This window comes from Labrus bergylta, chromosome 1 (genome assembly GCF_963930695.1).
Source record: "Labrus bergylta chromosome 1, fLabBer1.1, whole genome shotgun sequence".
NCBI lineage: Eukaryota > Metazoa > Chordata > Actinopteri > Labriformes > Labridae > Labrus > Labrus bergylta.
Genome location: NC_089195.1, coordinates 15,547,993 through 15,565,282, shown reverse-complemented (window position 1 = coordinate 15,565,282; position 17,290 = coordinate 15,547,993). Strand labels below are relative to the sequence as shown.

At 40.8% G+C, this 17,290-nt stretch overlaps 1 protein-coding gene across 5 annotated transcripts in view; it reads right to left on the bottom strand.

Moving 5' to 3' along the window:
* LOC109986898 (teneurin-3) overlaps positions 1-17,290 on the bottom strand; it is a 319,906-nt gene that overhangs the window by 95,945 nt on the left and 206,671 nt on the right. For all 5 annotated transcript variants that reach the window (XM_065954775.1, XM_065954777.1, XM_065954784.1 and 2 more), the window contains 6 exons: positions 9,213-9,386; positions 8,475-8,539; positions 2,975-3,094; positions 2,673-2,756; positions 1,580-1,704; positions 25-268 (listed from right to left, as the gene is read on the bottom strand). In XM_065954775.1, the coding sequence (XP_065810847.1) occupies positions 25-268; positions 1,580-1,704; positions 2,673-2,756; positions 2,975-3,094; positions 8,475-8,539; positions 9,213-9,386 (812 nt within the window). The remainder of the gene's footprint in view (positions 1-24; positions 269-1,579; positions 1,705-2,672; positions 2,757-2,974; positions 3,095-8,474; positions 8,540-9,212; positions 9,387-17,290) is intronic.

The following is a 17,290-nucleotide window of genomic DNA, read 5'->3' as shown; positions in this document are numbered from 1 at the left end:
CAAACAAACACAGCTGCGTCTCACCTATGACGATGGTGTTATAAGACACTTGTTCCGTGTTGCGTCCGTCGTTGTAAAACGCCATGTGCCAGATCCCCGTGTCCAGGTACTGAATGAAGCCGGCCTCGTGCACGTTCACTGAGCGTATGTGTCTGGCTGCTCCTCCTGCAGACTCCTCCTCGTTTGTGTGTCCTGCATCGCTGTCGCTGAGCGCTCGTTTTTCTTTGGAAATAAGGCGACTACCGTCCAGCAGCTCCACAAAGTCGTACTGGAAGTCAGAATCACTTTATTAAATACTTTTCTTAGATATGAAGATAAAAAAAAGTGACATGTTTTCTCCTCTGATTCTGCTGAACACAAATCATTTAAACTTGTTTTATGTCGTATGGTTTTTCAGATATTCTCATTGTAATGAGCAGAGTGCAAAGGTGTCTGATAGTTTAATCTGCAATCGAAACACAATGTCAACATTAAAGCCATAGCTTTCAGTGGCTTGAATAAATCATCACAGATCATTTCAACAGCACAAGAAGTCCTCCAGGGATCTATTTCTGAGGGTCAATGTGACCTTTGTGTTTTAAGTACCGGTACTTGTTGATTGACTCTTCATTATAGTTTGAATAACATTTAAATGTTCTTTTCATAAACTTGGATGAAGACGGAGCATCATAAAAGTGTAACACAGAAAATATTCTTCTTCTGTCTCCGTTAAAGAACTGTTGCAGAGCGACATGACTGACAATCCACTGTAAAGGAAATAAAGGGATCTTAGATAGATTAGGTTATGACAAGGACATCTACACACACACTTCTGATCTAAAGTGCTAACATTAAGCTGCGATTGGATGGCATTGTATGAAGCTGTCTCTTACAGATAAGTGGATTAATCCCTCGATAGAAGACACGATCCGCCACACAGAGATGTAAGTGGAGTCATTAAAGGGATAGTTTCTCTCTTTAAGGAGCTTATCTTCTTCATTATGAACACACAATCCACGGAGCTCTTGACCTACCAACACTGGCAAAGTGGCAAAAGGGTTTTAAGGTTTGGAGATTTTGAGAGGCAGGATTTTTTGTTGTTGTAATTTTTTGCCACTTTTGGTGTTTCTTGAAAATCAGAGGAAGACCTCTGATCTGATTTGATGAGATTGTAATCACAACACAGATTAAAAAACACTTATTTAGATTATGTTTTTTTTCTTTTTCTTACTCCTCTTGTTCCTTATCTTCTCTGAAAAAGTCTCATCACTTTTTTATCCTAAACTCTGGATTTCACTCTGGCTGGTTTCATTTACCTGTTTAAAGTCTTTCAAAGAGACATCGCTGGCTTTGTTGTCTGTTTAAGTTCATTCCATTATGACTGTTGGCCCCGCCCCTTTCCCCATCTTTGTCAGGTGGTGACATTTTAATCAATAGTGCAGTGGAGAGGGATAGATTTTCATTCACACTCCATTCAGAGGTTATTCTGAGCAACACATCAAACAGCCATCAGATGAATGTTGAGGGATGAACGTCTGAAAAGGAACATGAGCTGTACCAATAATCAAACTTAAAAGGTGTGTGTGTTTGTGGGACCAACCTGTGTGTGTGAGGGCGGTATTCCTTTGCGTCCATACACCCCAACAAGAGCGTCTCTCTGGACGGAGATGTTGAATTTTAAGAACTGCGGCTGGTCGATGTACAGCTGGGACCTCCAAAACACGCCTGGGACAAAATAACAAAAAAAAAACAACAAGAACTCAACAGGAGTCAAAATGAAAGCACAAACACTTCCCCTCTTCATAGCAAATCCATTTAATCACACACTAAAGCAATACATCATATAAAACAGACATTTACACCAGGTTGCTGAACTGTATCTCAATCTGCAGCCTCGTCATCAGTTTAGTTGATGAGAGGAAGGATTAATACCAGGACAGAAACCTGAGGCCAAACTAGACCTGATCCCTAAATGCCTAGTAACACAAAAATCTTTATCGTGAAAATATCTCCCAGAAGTTTCCTGTCAGCATCGAAGTGGCAGTCATGCATGCACCAGTATTATCAACATATCTCTTTTTTAAGATACAGGCTTAGTTGTGTGTTTACTGCGAAAGACGAGTCGAGGCGAAAAAGAGACTTTGTTGGCAAATATTTTGCAGGTTTATTTTCAAGGCTTTTATGCCTTCATTTAGAGACAGCTCAGTGGATAGAGTCAAAAATCTTTGAGAGAGTGGGGAATGACATGCAGGAAAGGACCCACAGGTCGGATTTGAACCCGGGCCGCCTGCTTGGGAGACTACAGTCTCTGTACATAGGACGCGCACTAACCACTAAACTACCAGTGTCTCTGTTTTCAAATATTGGACCTCAATTTGACTCGTTTGATTTAGACACTTTATCGAGTCAGAACAGAATATAATGTAATTTGTTTAAGCGATGTTCCCCATATAGAGAAGTATAATGTGCTTCTTTGAGTATAATAACTGTTATTGTGAGGAAATTATTTTGGATTTGAGATTCTCTGATTGCATTTTTTCCCTTTTTAATCCCAGACTGTTATAGTTGTTGATATCTTGCATTTTAAGGAGAGCATCAGAGGCATTTGTAATAGTATCAGTGTTCAGAACAGCTCACAGTGGGACACAGTGTTTCTGTTCTGTTTGACTGTTTAGATACTGTTATGTTCTCACCTGGTGGGACGTCTTGTAGCGCTCGTCTGCCCACATCCACCTCTCCTGTATCGATGGTGTTGTTCTCTAGAAGAAACATTTTACCTGCATGGAAAAATAAACACATGAAACAGAAAGTTCAAGAAATGCAAAGAATTTTAGACCTCTGATTATGCACAATGAAGTCTTTCTACAAAGCTGAAGATATCAATAATAATGTTGATCAGAGCTTGTGACTGTTTTCTTACTGCATCAATATTTCAGGTGTACGCTGAGAAACTTTCACCAGAAGGAGGGATCAAAAAGTGAAAGCTGGAACTCACCGTTGTCTGTGGACACCATGAAGGTGTTGGGGGTCGTATCTCGCCCCCCTCCTCCGTTTTCAAACGCCCCGTATCCCTCACTCTCCTGGAGCTGCCAGTTCAGACCGAACAGGTGCATCGCTGCAGAGAGGAGGAAGAGGAGGAGGAGAGGTTAATACAGGGGCCAACATGTAAAGGAGACAAAGAGTTATAGAGTGAGGAGGAAGAGAGAGCAGGGAAGATAAAGACAGAGGGGAGATAAATAAGGAGTGGTCGTTAAAGGAAATGTGAAATATTAAAAGCAAGGAGAAAAAATAAGAATATGCAAAAGAGGACAACAGAGGAAAGAAAATAAAAGATTACACTTCAAAAAGTAAATTCTCAGAAACATTAAGTCTCTTAAATCACGACAACATCGCCTTATTTTGAGTTCTGCTGAGATATTATTTTGTAACCGGATAGTTCTGAGTTCAAGCATTTTTTTTTTAAGGAACTGAAAACAAACGGGTCGCACAGTCATGAGGTGCTTTATCAAAAACAAAACTGGAACTAGAGAATTTTTTTTATTCTGTTACAGCTGCAGACAGAGTGCAGGAGTTCACCTGTACTATACTGTACTCTACAGTACTGCATTATTCTGGTTATTAAAAACAAGACATTACCTAATATTGGGTGCCCAGGACTTCTAATGGGTTTTTTTTTTGCCACGGATATCATTTTATTTTTCTACAATAATATCAGAGTGTAATATCTGGTATTGTGACAACCCTAGTTGGGACTGCCTGACAGTTTATAGAAGCTTACACATTGATTACATTGTGTTAACAGTCTGCTCAAATGGCTCAAATGTCGACCATGGACATAAAAAGTTCATTTCACAGAGCTTCATAAACTGAGGCCTTCTCTGTAAAGAGAATGTTGATGATGCTGCTCGATGATTCTTGAACCATTAGAACCAACAAAACTGACTGTTGAAACAGTTTTTATGTGCCAGTATTAACTGTAATGAAATGAAATGTCTTTCACAACAGCCGAGTAAAAAGACCTGATGAAGTGTTTGTTAAAGGAGGAGGAAGATGGGGATGGAAGAGGAGGAGTAGGAGAGGGATGAGGAGGAGGAGGAGGAGGAGGAGAGGGATGAGGAGAAGGAGGAGGAGGAGGAGGAGGAGGAGGATGTGGAGGAGGAGGAGGAGGAGGAGGAGGATGTGGAGGAGGAGGAGGAGGCGGAGGAGGAGGAGGATGTGGAGGAGGAGGAGGAGGCGGAGGAGGAGAGGGATGAGGAGGAGGAGGAGACGGAGGAAAAGGAGTCTCCACTGACTCCTCACAGCAGATATCAGAGAGAGACGTGTCAAGGACCAATTACTGATTCAACTTGGGAACATTTGGGCCGAGATAACCCAAGACACACACGCACACGCACACGCACACACACACACACACACACACACACGCGCGAACACACACACACGAACATCTCTGCCTCATTAAATTAGAGCCGTGCTGTGCAAGCCCGTTACCCACAACCCCTCCTGGTGAGGACAGGAGCAGCGGGTCATGGGAGAGTGCTGGCTAATCGACAGGAGCCCACATGTATGAGTGTGTGAGTGAGTGTGTGTGTATGTGGTGTGTGTGTGTTTGTGAGGTATGTGTTATGTGTGTGATAAAGTAAGAGGATTAATGGCCATGGTAACAGTCATACCAGACTGCTTCTCTTCAACATAACCTTTTTAGGAAATTTGGGAATTAATGAAACATCTCAGAAAAGTGGTTGTGATTTGAGGAATGTTATACCTTGTTATACGAGGTGGAGAGGGGGTGCAAAGTCTTAAATGTCCTGTTGATTTCTTTTCTTATATCAAATAACCTTTAACTTGTTTATGAGTTTGAGAACAGAGTCCTGGGAAGATTCCCTGCAGCAGGAAAACTCACAGAATCGATGGAAGACGATCTCTCCGCCTGTGTACAAAGCTGGAGGGGAATCAGCGCCTGTCCGCTTTTAAAGTGTCCGATGAGATGAACAGACTGATCCCAGCTCAGTCCTGATGATCTGACTCACACTGAGAGGGAATACAGCAGCCTGACTTTGAAGAGCATTTTCTCCACGTGTTTTGAGGGGATGAATCGAAAAAGGTTTCACACAGTCGACTGAGTTGATACATTTTCCTGCCAAGAAAGCTGAGTTTTCACAGCTGGGCCTACATGTACCAGGATGCATTGCAGCCCTGGTTTTGCTATTCTACATTTCTTCAGCTATATATCTGAATGGAACAGTATTTAAAAAAGATACATTTAGAGTTTTGTACACCCACACACATGCTTTTATAATTTATATTTAAAATTGAATTGGGCTTTTTATTCCTTTTTATTTGTAAGAACAGTGGATAGTCAGAAACTGGGTAAAGAGAGAGATTGGGGAATGACATGCGGGTAAGGAGCCACTGGTCGAATTCGAGCGTGCACTCTAGGCTGTACACTTCCAAAGATTGTTAACTTATACAGTATATATTCTCCAGCATGAATATTCATCTGAGCATCACTGACATCACTGCGTTTAATGAGAGTGCTGTTTGCATTTTACAAACTCCTGACATGGCTGACTCAGCAGATTAAGTAATTATGCTGCAGCTAATGCACAGATAAAACACAAACACACACACACACGCACGCACGCACGCACGCACGCACGCACACACACACACACACACACACACCATGATTTACCATGTGAATGGACGGCTCATGGCTAATTCCTAGAAGAACTGAGACTAAACAGTAAATCCTCTCACATCAACATATTTGGAATCACAATCAGTCTCAAAAAAACTTCAGGTGAAATATTTAAATATTTTTAAGAATAATTTAACATTTATCCGTCCCAGTGGGGTCACAAAGACTAACTTCATTCGATTCATTATAACATGTTTACTGGACGGTGTGCAGCAGGTCTGGGAGCTGCTGAGTATTTGTTCGATGCAGCGTCTGATTTTATGAGGAACACTTCGGCACAATTAGCCACAGAGGAGGGTTTTATGTGTGTGTGTGTCTTTGTTAAACATAATTTGGCCTTGCACATAAACCCAGTGACCAGAAAACAAAACCCAGACACGCTTGATCCTCCCTTTGAGTTTGCATATTTGTCTCTGCAGGTAAAACAATATTTCCACATTTTGCAAACTGTTGTTGTGTTTTTGTGACAACTGGACTAATTTCTATTTACAGCGGGATTAGAGAACGTTATAGTCAGAGAAGCAGGATGTAGGGTTGCTACAGCGACAACTAAAATTATTCTTCCAAAAGCCAGACTTTTATTTTTTTTTTATTAAGATTTCTTTTGGGGCTTTTTTCTGCTTTATTGGATAGATAGGACAGAGTCGGAAATCAGGGAGGGAGAGAGTGTAGGGAATGAAAAATTAAAAATGAAAAGAGCCACAGGTCAGATTCAAAGCCGGGCCACCTGCCTGGACGACCAAAAACTGCGCTCCCAAAAGACTCTTTGAACGGCTTTTAAGTTTATGAATGTGTTTGTTTGTTTGTTTTATTTATTTAGTGTTCATTGATTTGTTCATCGTCTAATTATGATTCAATTGGCCGCTCTGTTTACTCTGAGCTGCAGTTTGTGTTCAGTGTGTTCAGATTAACAAAACCAGTTTGAAACAAAGCATGTGCAAATATCGCCAATCAAAACATGTTGTCAACGTCTGTGCATGTGTGTGTTTGTGTGTGTGTGTATCCAGATATGTGTGTTTGAGTGTGATATTGTTTGTTTTCTTTTCCTGCTTGATTTTATTCATCTCTTGTGAGTTAATACCTGAACGTAGGTTTTTCGGGATGTGCTCATCCATGTGTGTGAGACAGATTCACTCGAGGCTGTGCGTGTGTGTGTGTTTGTGTGTGTGTGTGTGTGTGTATGGATGAAAAAATCCCAGGAAACTCTTAACAGATGCCTCGACTAAAAAACATCTTTCTAACAATTTTGCACGAGGGAGACATGATCACACACACACACACACACACACACACACACACACACACACACACACACACACACACACACACACACACACGAAGCTGAGCATGTTACACTAAAATTAACCCGCCCACACACGCATACATGCACACACACAGATATCTGGAGGGAAAAGATCTCAAAGTCCAAGGACCATCAGAGCTGCAATCATAATTGCTTCTGTTCATTTTGGGAATCAACGACCTTTAAAAAAAAAAAAAAAAAACCTCCACTCGTCCTCCCTCTAGCTCTTTTTTGATATCATTCCTCCTTCTGGGTTTAAAAAAAATAAAATATCACTCTCACAGAGTCTAACAAGCAGTAAACTGACACTTTCATAGCCAAGGAAGGCAAAAAGGAAAAGCGAGAATGAAAGGCGTCTGTTGGGATTGTCAAGGCTAATGCTAATTGCTTATTTTGAACCGAAGCCTGCATCTTTAAATCTGTTGTTTCAATTCTTTAAAACCAAAACACAAGCATTACAACAACGCAAATGCTTCACTTTTATCAACGTGCTGCAACACTTTCCGCTTTGTGAATGCCAGCTCCGGTTCAACCAAGTTCAGAAAAATACTGTTCAAAAAAGAAACTTGGATGAGAGCACGTTCAAGCGAAGTTCCAATATCAACAATCTAATTAAAAAGGGATTTAAATGCGATTCAATCCATTTGGAAAGTTGATGTCACAGTCAATTATTTCCAAGTTTTCCAAAGCAGCACAGCACTCTATCCAGTTTACAAGACTATTTAAAGAGGTATTCGAAAAGGCCATCAAATGTGTGTTCATATTATTAAAGGCTGAAATCGAGAAAGCATGCACATACACTTCTATGCTTTCTTTGTTCATCGCTCTCTCTGTCAGCTTCATCTAAACCTGAATAAACCTGACAATGAAATATTTGAGTAATTCCTCTGAGAAGATTCCTTCCTTTCATCAGCACCTCGGGAGAAAAGCTCTGCTGTGCGACAAGCATTCCTAAAGTTTGATGAACAACGTGTTCATCTGTCATCGCTGGGTCTTCTGATGGAGACAATTATCACAGCCCTGAATCCTTATTTATTCATGCTTTTACAAAGAAACAAAGAGAAAAACGATCTGTGGTAAAAAAAAATGTTCTGATGAAGTGCAGCTTGCAAACAATTCATCCTAGTTTACTGCGATATTAAAACCATGTTTCCTTGGTGGATTCCAGCGACAGATTAGCGTAAAATCTGCCTACATATTAGCCGACATATCACCTGTATCACATCCTGCAGAGAGGGAGAGAGAGGGAGGGGGGAAAGGCCTGCAGAAAGGAAACCCTGGCAGTGTGTTTATCTGATTGGCTCAGTGAATAGCAATGTGTGCAGCAACAAGAAGAAGAAGAAGAACGCTGTGATACGGAGAATGAAGGAAACCGGACAAGATCAGAGGAGAGACGAGGAGCGGTAAAGAGTGGACACATCACAGGCAGAAGTAATGATTCGGACTCACAGCTCTGATAGTGAAGAGTTGTGTGTTAGTTGGTGTCCTTACCTATGCAGTAACAGAGCAGCACAGAGAGCAGCACAGACAGTCCTACAGCACTGAGGGCTGTACACCTGAGGAGAGGGACAAAAGAGATCTGTATTATTTCTCTCTCAACTTCTTTTCTGTTGGTTTGCACTTAGTGTACTTCACATAACAAAGCATCCCGTCGTTGTTTGTTGCAGCGTCACAAAGTTTCATTTTCGGGGAGGCTCTCGAGAGGGTATTGCATGCACAAGGTAAAATATTGTGCAAGTTTCTTGTGCTCACTACAAAGTATAGGAGGAGTGTAATAGTCTCTTCCCATCTCTGTGAGCTGTGTTATTTTCTGCTGAGCACCAGAAACTAATTCTTTCAGCCCATGTTCAAGGGCTCCGTAAAATAGTGTAATAGATAAAGAAAAAATGACTTTTTGTCATTAGATTTTTGCCCTCTTACATACACATTAGCAGGAGATAATCTCAATATAAGCAGCCAGAATTAACAGAGTCAAAAGTCGTTAAATACACAGAAAACTTTAGTCTGACTTCACCTCCTTTAGTGACCTGACATTTGTCCCCCGACTATTTATTAGAATTCAACCAAAAAGAAAAGCTTCCACTGATGACTACTCACAAGCACAACTGTTTGAACAGCTCATGAGTAAAAACAAAAAGCCATCAACTTTTCAGACAAAACCTTCCTGCATGAAGCTGATTTTGATCTGATTATGGACTAATCTAGAGGTTTAAATAACTTCCATCTCACCTCCATGAGCAGTACTTGGAGGATTTCTTGAATTTGAAGGCGGAGCGGGACAGCGTGTTCCTCGGCAGGGGCCTGGTGGGCGGGGAGTACACGGAGCCTGTTGCCATGGTGTAGCCAGGTGTTGCCGTGGAAAAGAGGGGGGTGGTGCCTGTGCCTGTCTTAAAGAGGAAGTGCCTGCAGGAGAGAGAAGAGAAGAAAAACAAAGAGGTCAGTCATGGTGAACTAGAACAGAACTTTGTTAACTGCGGCATTTCAATATCACACACTGTCGCCCCCTAGTGGTGGTTCTTATTTTCAAAGCAGAAGATGTTTCTTGTGCGTATGCAATTATAAAAAAAAAAATCAGAATGTATTTGTTCTTTTTTGGACCTTTATTGGACAGACAGGTTATTGGATAGGGTTTGAAATCAGTGAGAGAGAGAGCGGGGGATGACATGCAGGACCCACAGGTCGGATTTGAACCTGAGCTGTCCGTTTTAAGGACTACTGCCTCCGTACATGGGGCGCGAACAACTTACCACCTGTCCCCTGGCGCCCCCAGGGTCTGTTTTTCTGATCTGTTTGGTTTCTAGACTCAAATTTCTAGAACAGAATCTACTAACAGAGTTTTACTAAAGTGGAAACGTGCAATAAAACAAACCTGTACAGACTTTTTGGTCAGCCAATCGAAGCCTTGCTAACATGCTTGTCTATTTCTGCACAAAACAGAGTGGAGAGAGGAGCAGAATTAAACTTGTGCTGCTGCAGGACCTGGACCATGCAGTTTCCTCCCTGACACTGTGTCCTCGTCGGATATACTAATGTTTTTCTGTGCGGTAGAGCGGAACGATTTTAAAAGTTGTTGCTTCCACTTGAACCTCAGTGGTGTGAAGTTAAGCACCACTTATGTACTTTCAAAAACCTGCCTTGTTTTACTGTTTTTTGTCGTGTGAAAACTAAACTTTTCTTGCTGTTGCGACTTGAAATAAAACCTGAAGGAGACTTTTTGATTTTAAAGACCAAAGAAGTTGGTTAACAGAGTGATGGTTGAAGTAGATGTAAAGTTTTGCTTGCTCATTTAAAAGCAATAAATAATTATAACAAAACACCGTTGGTCAGAAGATCAGTTTTAAATGACACAGGGAGTAAAACCACAAACAGGACCAGTGACCAGCGGGATGGCTCGGTTGCTCACCTGCATCGTGTTCTTTACCAGTTACAGATCTTTCTGCAGCAAGCTGGTCCACTTCTAACCCTTAGGCAGTAAGTCCTCTCTCTCTTTCTCCATCTCTCTTTTTCTCTCTCTCTCTTTCTACCTCTCCCTCTCTCTCTCTCTCTATCTCTTTCTGCATCTCCTTCTCTCTTCTTCTCTCCTCGCTCTCCTTTTCTATACAAAACAGATTAAAACGCCATGAAAAGTGACTTGTAAACTCGTCATCAGGGTTAACTATTCCACCCTGCGGTGAGCTGCAGTGAAAGAAAACAGATGACGATATGCGGTGCAGCTCAGCTTGTTGTCGTTCACAGCATGAAAAGGTGTAACAGCCTCCCCTACAAGGGAAAAGCCCGCTAGGAGTTTTGTTTGGATTCAACCTCAGAGACCTTTTAGCTCGCAGAGTCTCAGATTTTAACAAAACATAACGCTTTGTGTGCTTCATTTCTCAAACATCCCTCAGGTTTGGATGTCGTACGGCTAGGTTAGGCACTCAAAACTTCTCACCATCTACCCAACGTCAACATATCTTTATAACCACATGTTCCGAGGTCAGCCAACACAAATGAACAAAATAATTACTGCAGCAACATGTAAGTCACTACGACCCGCCATGTTAGCTGCACAATAGATGCAACTCTTTTAATCCCACACAACTGCCCCTCACTATGAATCACAATGCTGGCTTTATGTGCTCATTAAGTTGATTAATGAAGCCTGTGACGTGCATTCATTCTTCCCATTGCGCATCTCTTTACTGGAGCAGAACCACCTTCTGCCACCGATCCTGCACTGAGTCATTACCCATAATTCATCTGCAGTTTATCCATGCAAAAACTAAAGAACAACGGTGTGGTAAATCATATCCGTCAGGAACGTCTGACTCTACACAGAATAGTATTGATAGCTTAAAGCACAAAGGTTTTATTAAAATGTCTGTCTGCATGAAAAAGCCGTCAGGAGAAAATCACCGGCACATGCATGTATACGTCTGCAGTAATTACCAAGGTCACAATGTCTAATTAATGACAGAAGCCCAGCTAACGAGCATCTGTAATTACAATCAGACTGCTCTCTAACAAGGCGGTGTGATTAACAATTAGAACCTATTATAACGAGAACCCTTCAATTAATACCTGCCTGCAGGCGAGCTGTGACGAGAGACAGAAGAATGCAGGGGAGAGAGAGAGAGAGAGAGAGAGAGAGAGAGAGAGAGTTAAAGATGGAGAGACGGAAACAGCAGCGAGAAAGTTATAAATGTTAATGTTGTTTTTTCTGCTCATTGCAATGAAAGCGAAAATACATTTCCAGGCATTTAATAAGAAATATTAAGTTAGTAAAACAACCATTAAAAGACTAAATTATTTTATTACAGTTTTCTTTTGCAGCTCTGAGATCAGAACCTCCTCCAGAAAGATGCAAATGTTTTCGGTTCTTCTGGAAATTTGCTTGCAAGTGAATTCCCTCCATATTTATATTAAACCAGCTTGTTAAGTCAAAACCCTTCTGCTAAGAGTAGCACCCGGATGATTCAATTTCTTTAACTGTGTTAATTTATGGGATTATTTATTTATATTTATGAATGTAATACTTCTTTAAAATTAAGCTTGTTATGTTTTGCTGTGGTTTTGTGTTCTGACTTCTATAAATGAATACCCACATGAATGTCCACTTCAATAAAGCCGATTGAATGATTGGTTGGTTGATTGGTTGAGATATGCAGGTCTTTAGCTAAACCACTTTTTTTTTTTAATTCTCTGTAGCAGACATCGGTCATTGAAGTCAGTCTAGCTATCTTTGACCTTTTTCGTGTCCAGATGTTCAGTTAATACTAAATTAAAATAATGTAATCTTGAGTTTTTTTTATTCTTGACTCATATAAATATAAAAGATAAATGATGTAACTTTAGTCAAGAACCAATAGGAGCGCTCTCTGCAGCCGAAAACTAGGTAAATAGTAAACGCAGAGGGCTTCTTTTATGGATGATACCTTCCTTGTTAGGACACCGTTTTGAACTGCACAGACTGTATTCATTGTGACGTCACCCATTGGTTTCTGAACATTCATTTTAAAGCCAAACATTTCCAGTCGCCATGTGGGAAAAGCAGTCTCTAGCTAACTTTGGAGCTGTCTCAAAACAGTCAAAGAGCTGGTGATGGAGGACTCCTGATAAACAACTACAACACACCCACCTGTTCAATCAACCACGCCTCAAATTATGCAAATGTATGAATAACTCTTTGGCCTAATAAGCAGTGTTTCCAAAAAATGAAACGAGCTACCAAAACTTTGTTAAACCAGGCTGTTAACATGTTTATATCTGCTAAAGTTGGACATTTTAATATGGGACCTAATGGGGATTGACTCACCTATGGAGCCGGCCTCAGGTGGACACTAGAGGTACTGCAGTTTTTTTGCACTTCAGCATGTGCTTCATTTGTCAACCCGTGAAGATGCCTCTTGGTGACAAGCCTGCTCACTGGTAAAACTAACCCTTCTAACCTTAGGGCCTTAATTACTGCACACACAAGCGCAGTTATTGTCAAAAGATGTTTGATTTTTTTCTTCAGATTTCCACCTGGATGGGAATAATCTCAGCAGAAATCTAATCTAAGAGCATTCGCAGAACTTCACCTTATGTGGCATTTATGTTTCTTTAATGGATGAGTTTGTTTCCTGTGTTCACATAGCTGGAGGTGTTTGTGTCCTCAGAGTGTGTATGGTACATATTTATGCCTACTCACTTTATAATTCATCACTATATTAAATTGCACCTTGTCTCTGTGGAGTGTGGATGAAAAAAAGAGTCATTTAAATTCAGAGAAAAAGACCGAACAGGAGAGAAAAGTTTGATACTGATTAGGATTTTATAACAATTAAGAATGTGGAAGATGACATTTTTATGAAGTTTAAAAGAAAAACTTAAGTAACAAAAACCGAGGGTTTCATATTCCCTGTCTGTTTTGTCAGACAGATGCTGTCGCTGGTATCAGCCTAATTAAAAATAGATTAATTTCTAACACAATCTGATGACAGCGGACTCTCCTGAGAAACTAAAAAAAGACTTTTTTCCTTTGCTTTCTGTCTTGTTTTTCTATTTTTGCATTCCCTCCCTGCCTTTCATCACAAACATCACTTTCATATCAATTAGTTATGAAGTCGCAATTATCCCGTGCTGTGAAGCTGAACACTCCAAGGCACCACAGGAAGACTTTTACAATAAGTCACAACACCATATCTGCAAATACAGCTGCAGGTGTAACTCAAACCGACCAAAGAAAATGACCCCAAAACATGATGGGGGGGAAGTGATGTGGACATGTGATAGTCTGCAGGTCATCACGGTTAGAAAGCTGAGAATGATGAAATGCGGTCTGGATTTATGGGCGTATTCAGCTGTTCCTTCTTTATACAACAGACACTCAGGAGGATTTATCACACGCGGCTTGAATCACATTTGTTCTTTCACAGAAAAGGGACCAGCTCACCAACGGTCACACTGGAGTCAAAAGACTTTGTGTTTCTTTGCTTGACAAATTGAAAATAAAGTAATCTCTGATATCACCTTTAACACGTGTTACACAGCATTTGTATGACCGTGAGAGCTGTAGTCATTTGTAACTTTAAAGGATCTTGATCACGTGAAAATCTGCTATGTCTCTAAATTGTCCAAATAAATTTGAACTGCAAATGACCTCGCTCATTTCTGGAAAACAAATCTTAATCTTCTGTAAATTCGTTGGGATTCTTTAGGGTCTGGGGTCTTTCATTCTTTCTCTCTATTTGTTCTGTGATTTTGTTTTCTCAGCCACTTTCCATTCAGAAAACTCTCAAGGTTTTGCGGACTGAGGATCAGCTTCTTTCCCCGAGCTGTAGCCTCGATCACCCACGCTCATTGAACATACTCACATCTGCAATAGACTGTTTCTAATTAATGTAAAACTACTGCACATTAAGCTTGCTGCAATACAGTCACTCTGTGCAAAAACGATTATTCATTCATATTTTGTATATATTGTGAGTTGCTTTCTCTTGTCTTTAATCTCCTTCTTTTTTTCATATTTGATCATTTTTATCTTGTCTATTGCTTCTGGGCTGCTTGTCACCAATGGCATTATCTTATCTGATCTGTTATCTGTTATTCACAGAAAAGGAGCTTCAATTTGTGTGAGCGTGAATGTCAATTGTAAGATTTGATTACAGGCTGGGGTAAGAATCTTTTTCAATCTTTCAGCAGGCTCAACAGCTATCACAGTGTGTGTTAGCCTGTTGATGGTTACGACAGGCAGTGAATGTAACACGATGTCATAATATCACTTCATTCATGCTTAATATGGACTTTGTGTTTTAGTTTCTGCGTGCCTGGCATGAGACACACATCAGCTCAGTGCATAATATTCAAACATAATATCTTAGTTTATCTTGAACTGTGATCTTTTTCTTCTTATAACTAAGTAGTTTTCCTGCCCAAACATAACCAAACCAATCTGTTTTTTTTTGTTGAGGTAAAACACGTCTTTATGATTCTCTACAGTCTAGGAGTCATAAAAATTAGAAACTTTTGTCAGTAAGATTTAAAAACTAAACCAAAACAGATGTAGTTTTTCACTTATTGCTACTCTTGCTTGTCACCAACGGCATTATCACTTTAATGCTTTAGTTTTCTGGCCTTTTAGATCTTAGTTTAGAGATAGGACAGTGGATAGAGTCAGAAATCGGGGAGAGAGAGAGAGAGTGGGGAATGACATGTGGGAAATAATTCACAGGTGCGGCCCGCCTGGAGGACCACCCCCTTCGTACATGGGGCGAGCGCACTAACCACTATGCTACCGGCGCCCCTGACTGCTTCATGTTGACGTCCAACTTGACTTTATTTCCGCTGATTTGTCCCCAGAGCAAGACTGAAGACAGAGTGGTTCCTCCCGGTCATGCTTTGAAGCTTTGGGCCTTATTTGACATCTCGGGAGTGAGAATGTGTCGTACAAATGTCATTGAACATGGCTTTAGTCAAATGTGATAAGAGCCTGCAACAAATACATGCAGGAAGAGTGCATCTTACGTTTTCCCACAAAGGTTTAAATTCTGTCATTTTTGTTCTCACTCAACAAACACATCAGGGGGGCAGCACTCAATCATTGCAATTGCTTTTACTTACTTTGCATGAAACAAGAAACCTTTTCAGCAGTAAATCAGCAGCTTTGTTTTGGGAATATCAGTCTCTGTATTAAATCATCCCCAGTGCAAGTTAAAGACACATCACTCTAGCAGCGTTTGGCAGCTGAATGGGAGCTGGAGTCAGTGCTTGCTCTCTGATAAGACGTTTTTATATTGCTGCTGCAGCAGAGGGACATTTACTCGACACAGGACTGGGACTATCTTCAAAGCACCAACAGAGTCACGGCTGCAGAGAGCACGCTAAATACTCGCTATATGTGTGTTATTAGTGTTTTAAGTGCAAGTCAATTACAGCAGACATTCAGAGCGGGGATAATCGAGTGTACAATGAGTGGAACCGCTGCAGACGAGCATGTCGTCAACCAGAACTAATCTGCTCGTCCACTAAGAATAACACTATTGTACAACTCACATTTACATTAACGCTATTTACTCTGAAGTGTTTAAGGGTCTCTGACAACAGGGGGACAGTAATTCTGCTGTGTGTGTGTGTGTGTGTGTGTGTGTGTATGTGGCGTGTTTAAGTGTGACATAAGGTAACAAAAGGACAGCACGGATAGGTCACGCAGCCTGCGGAGAAATTAACTGTAACTAATGTGTGCACAGTAACTGTCGTTTATACTGTATGTGTAACGCCGGGACAATAGCCGATAGACAACAGGTTTGCCCAGACATTATAGGATAATCCACATTACACTACTGCCTGTAGGATCATGGATAAAAGGATCATGTTAATGTATGTTAATGCTTGTTCTGTTGCTGCGTAGACGCATGCAAAGACCCACACAGTATAAGAACATTCAAGCTTGTTTGTGATAAGTGAATTACTCAAATGTCCTGTGAAGGTGTGAGAGGCTGTATTTCATTTAGCTGTTATCACAAGTTTAAAACTTCATATCTGTCATTTCTACGACAGCGATGGAGTAATGATAGCAAACAAAAATCTATTTTTAATAAGCAAATAAAGAAACATCATATTTGTACGATACATACACTAGGTGTTGGTAGTTTTTGCTTATTTTAACCTTCCTTAAACACCAGTCTTGTTTGACATTATTATGTTTGACAGAGGCAGAGGGGCGGCTGTGGCTCAGTTGGTAGAGTTGTTGCGTCTTAACGGGAAGGTCGAGGGTTCGATCCCCAGCTCCTTCAGCAACATGTCCGATGTGTCTCTGAGCAAGACACTAAACGCCGAATTGCTCCCGCTGCTTCGGTGGCGAGATGTATGAATGTGTATGAATGGGATTAGTTACTTTCTGATGGTCTCACTGCATAGCAACCACTGTCATCATGTATATATTAAAAATAAAAAAATAAATACGAAGCTTGCACCTTCAGCTGAAACTGAAACAACTTTTGGGTGATCTCTCTTTGACTCAAGGACATTCAAGAAACTTAACAAAACTCTTTGTGTATGATGGAAGTCGAGACTTTAAAGGAGGATCACTGTCGTCATATAAACTTTTTTTCACAGTGTATTTTCATTTCAAGTGTGTGTGTGTGTGTGTGTGTGTGTGTGTGTGTGTGTGTGTGTGTGTGTGCGCGCGGGATTGACATGAACTGCTGTTCAATCTAGTGACCAGTTGTGTCGGATGTCCCTTGACACAACAGGTGCATGCACATGAATCTGTGAATGTGTGTGTGTGTGTACAATATGGGTGTTTGAAAAGAGTGTGTGTGTCAGCGCAGGGATTATCACCTCTAAATGAG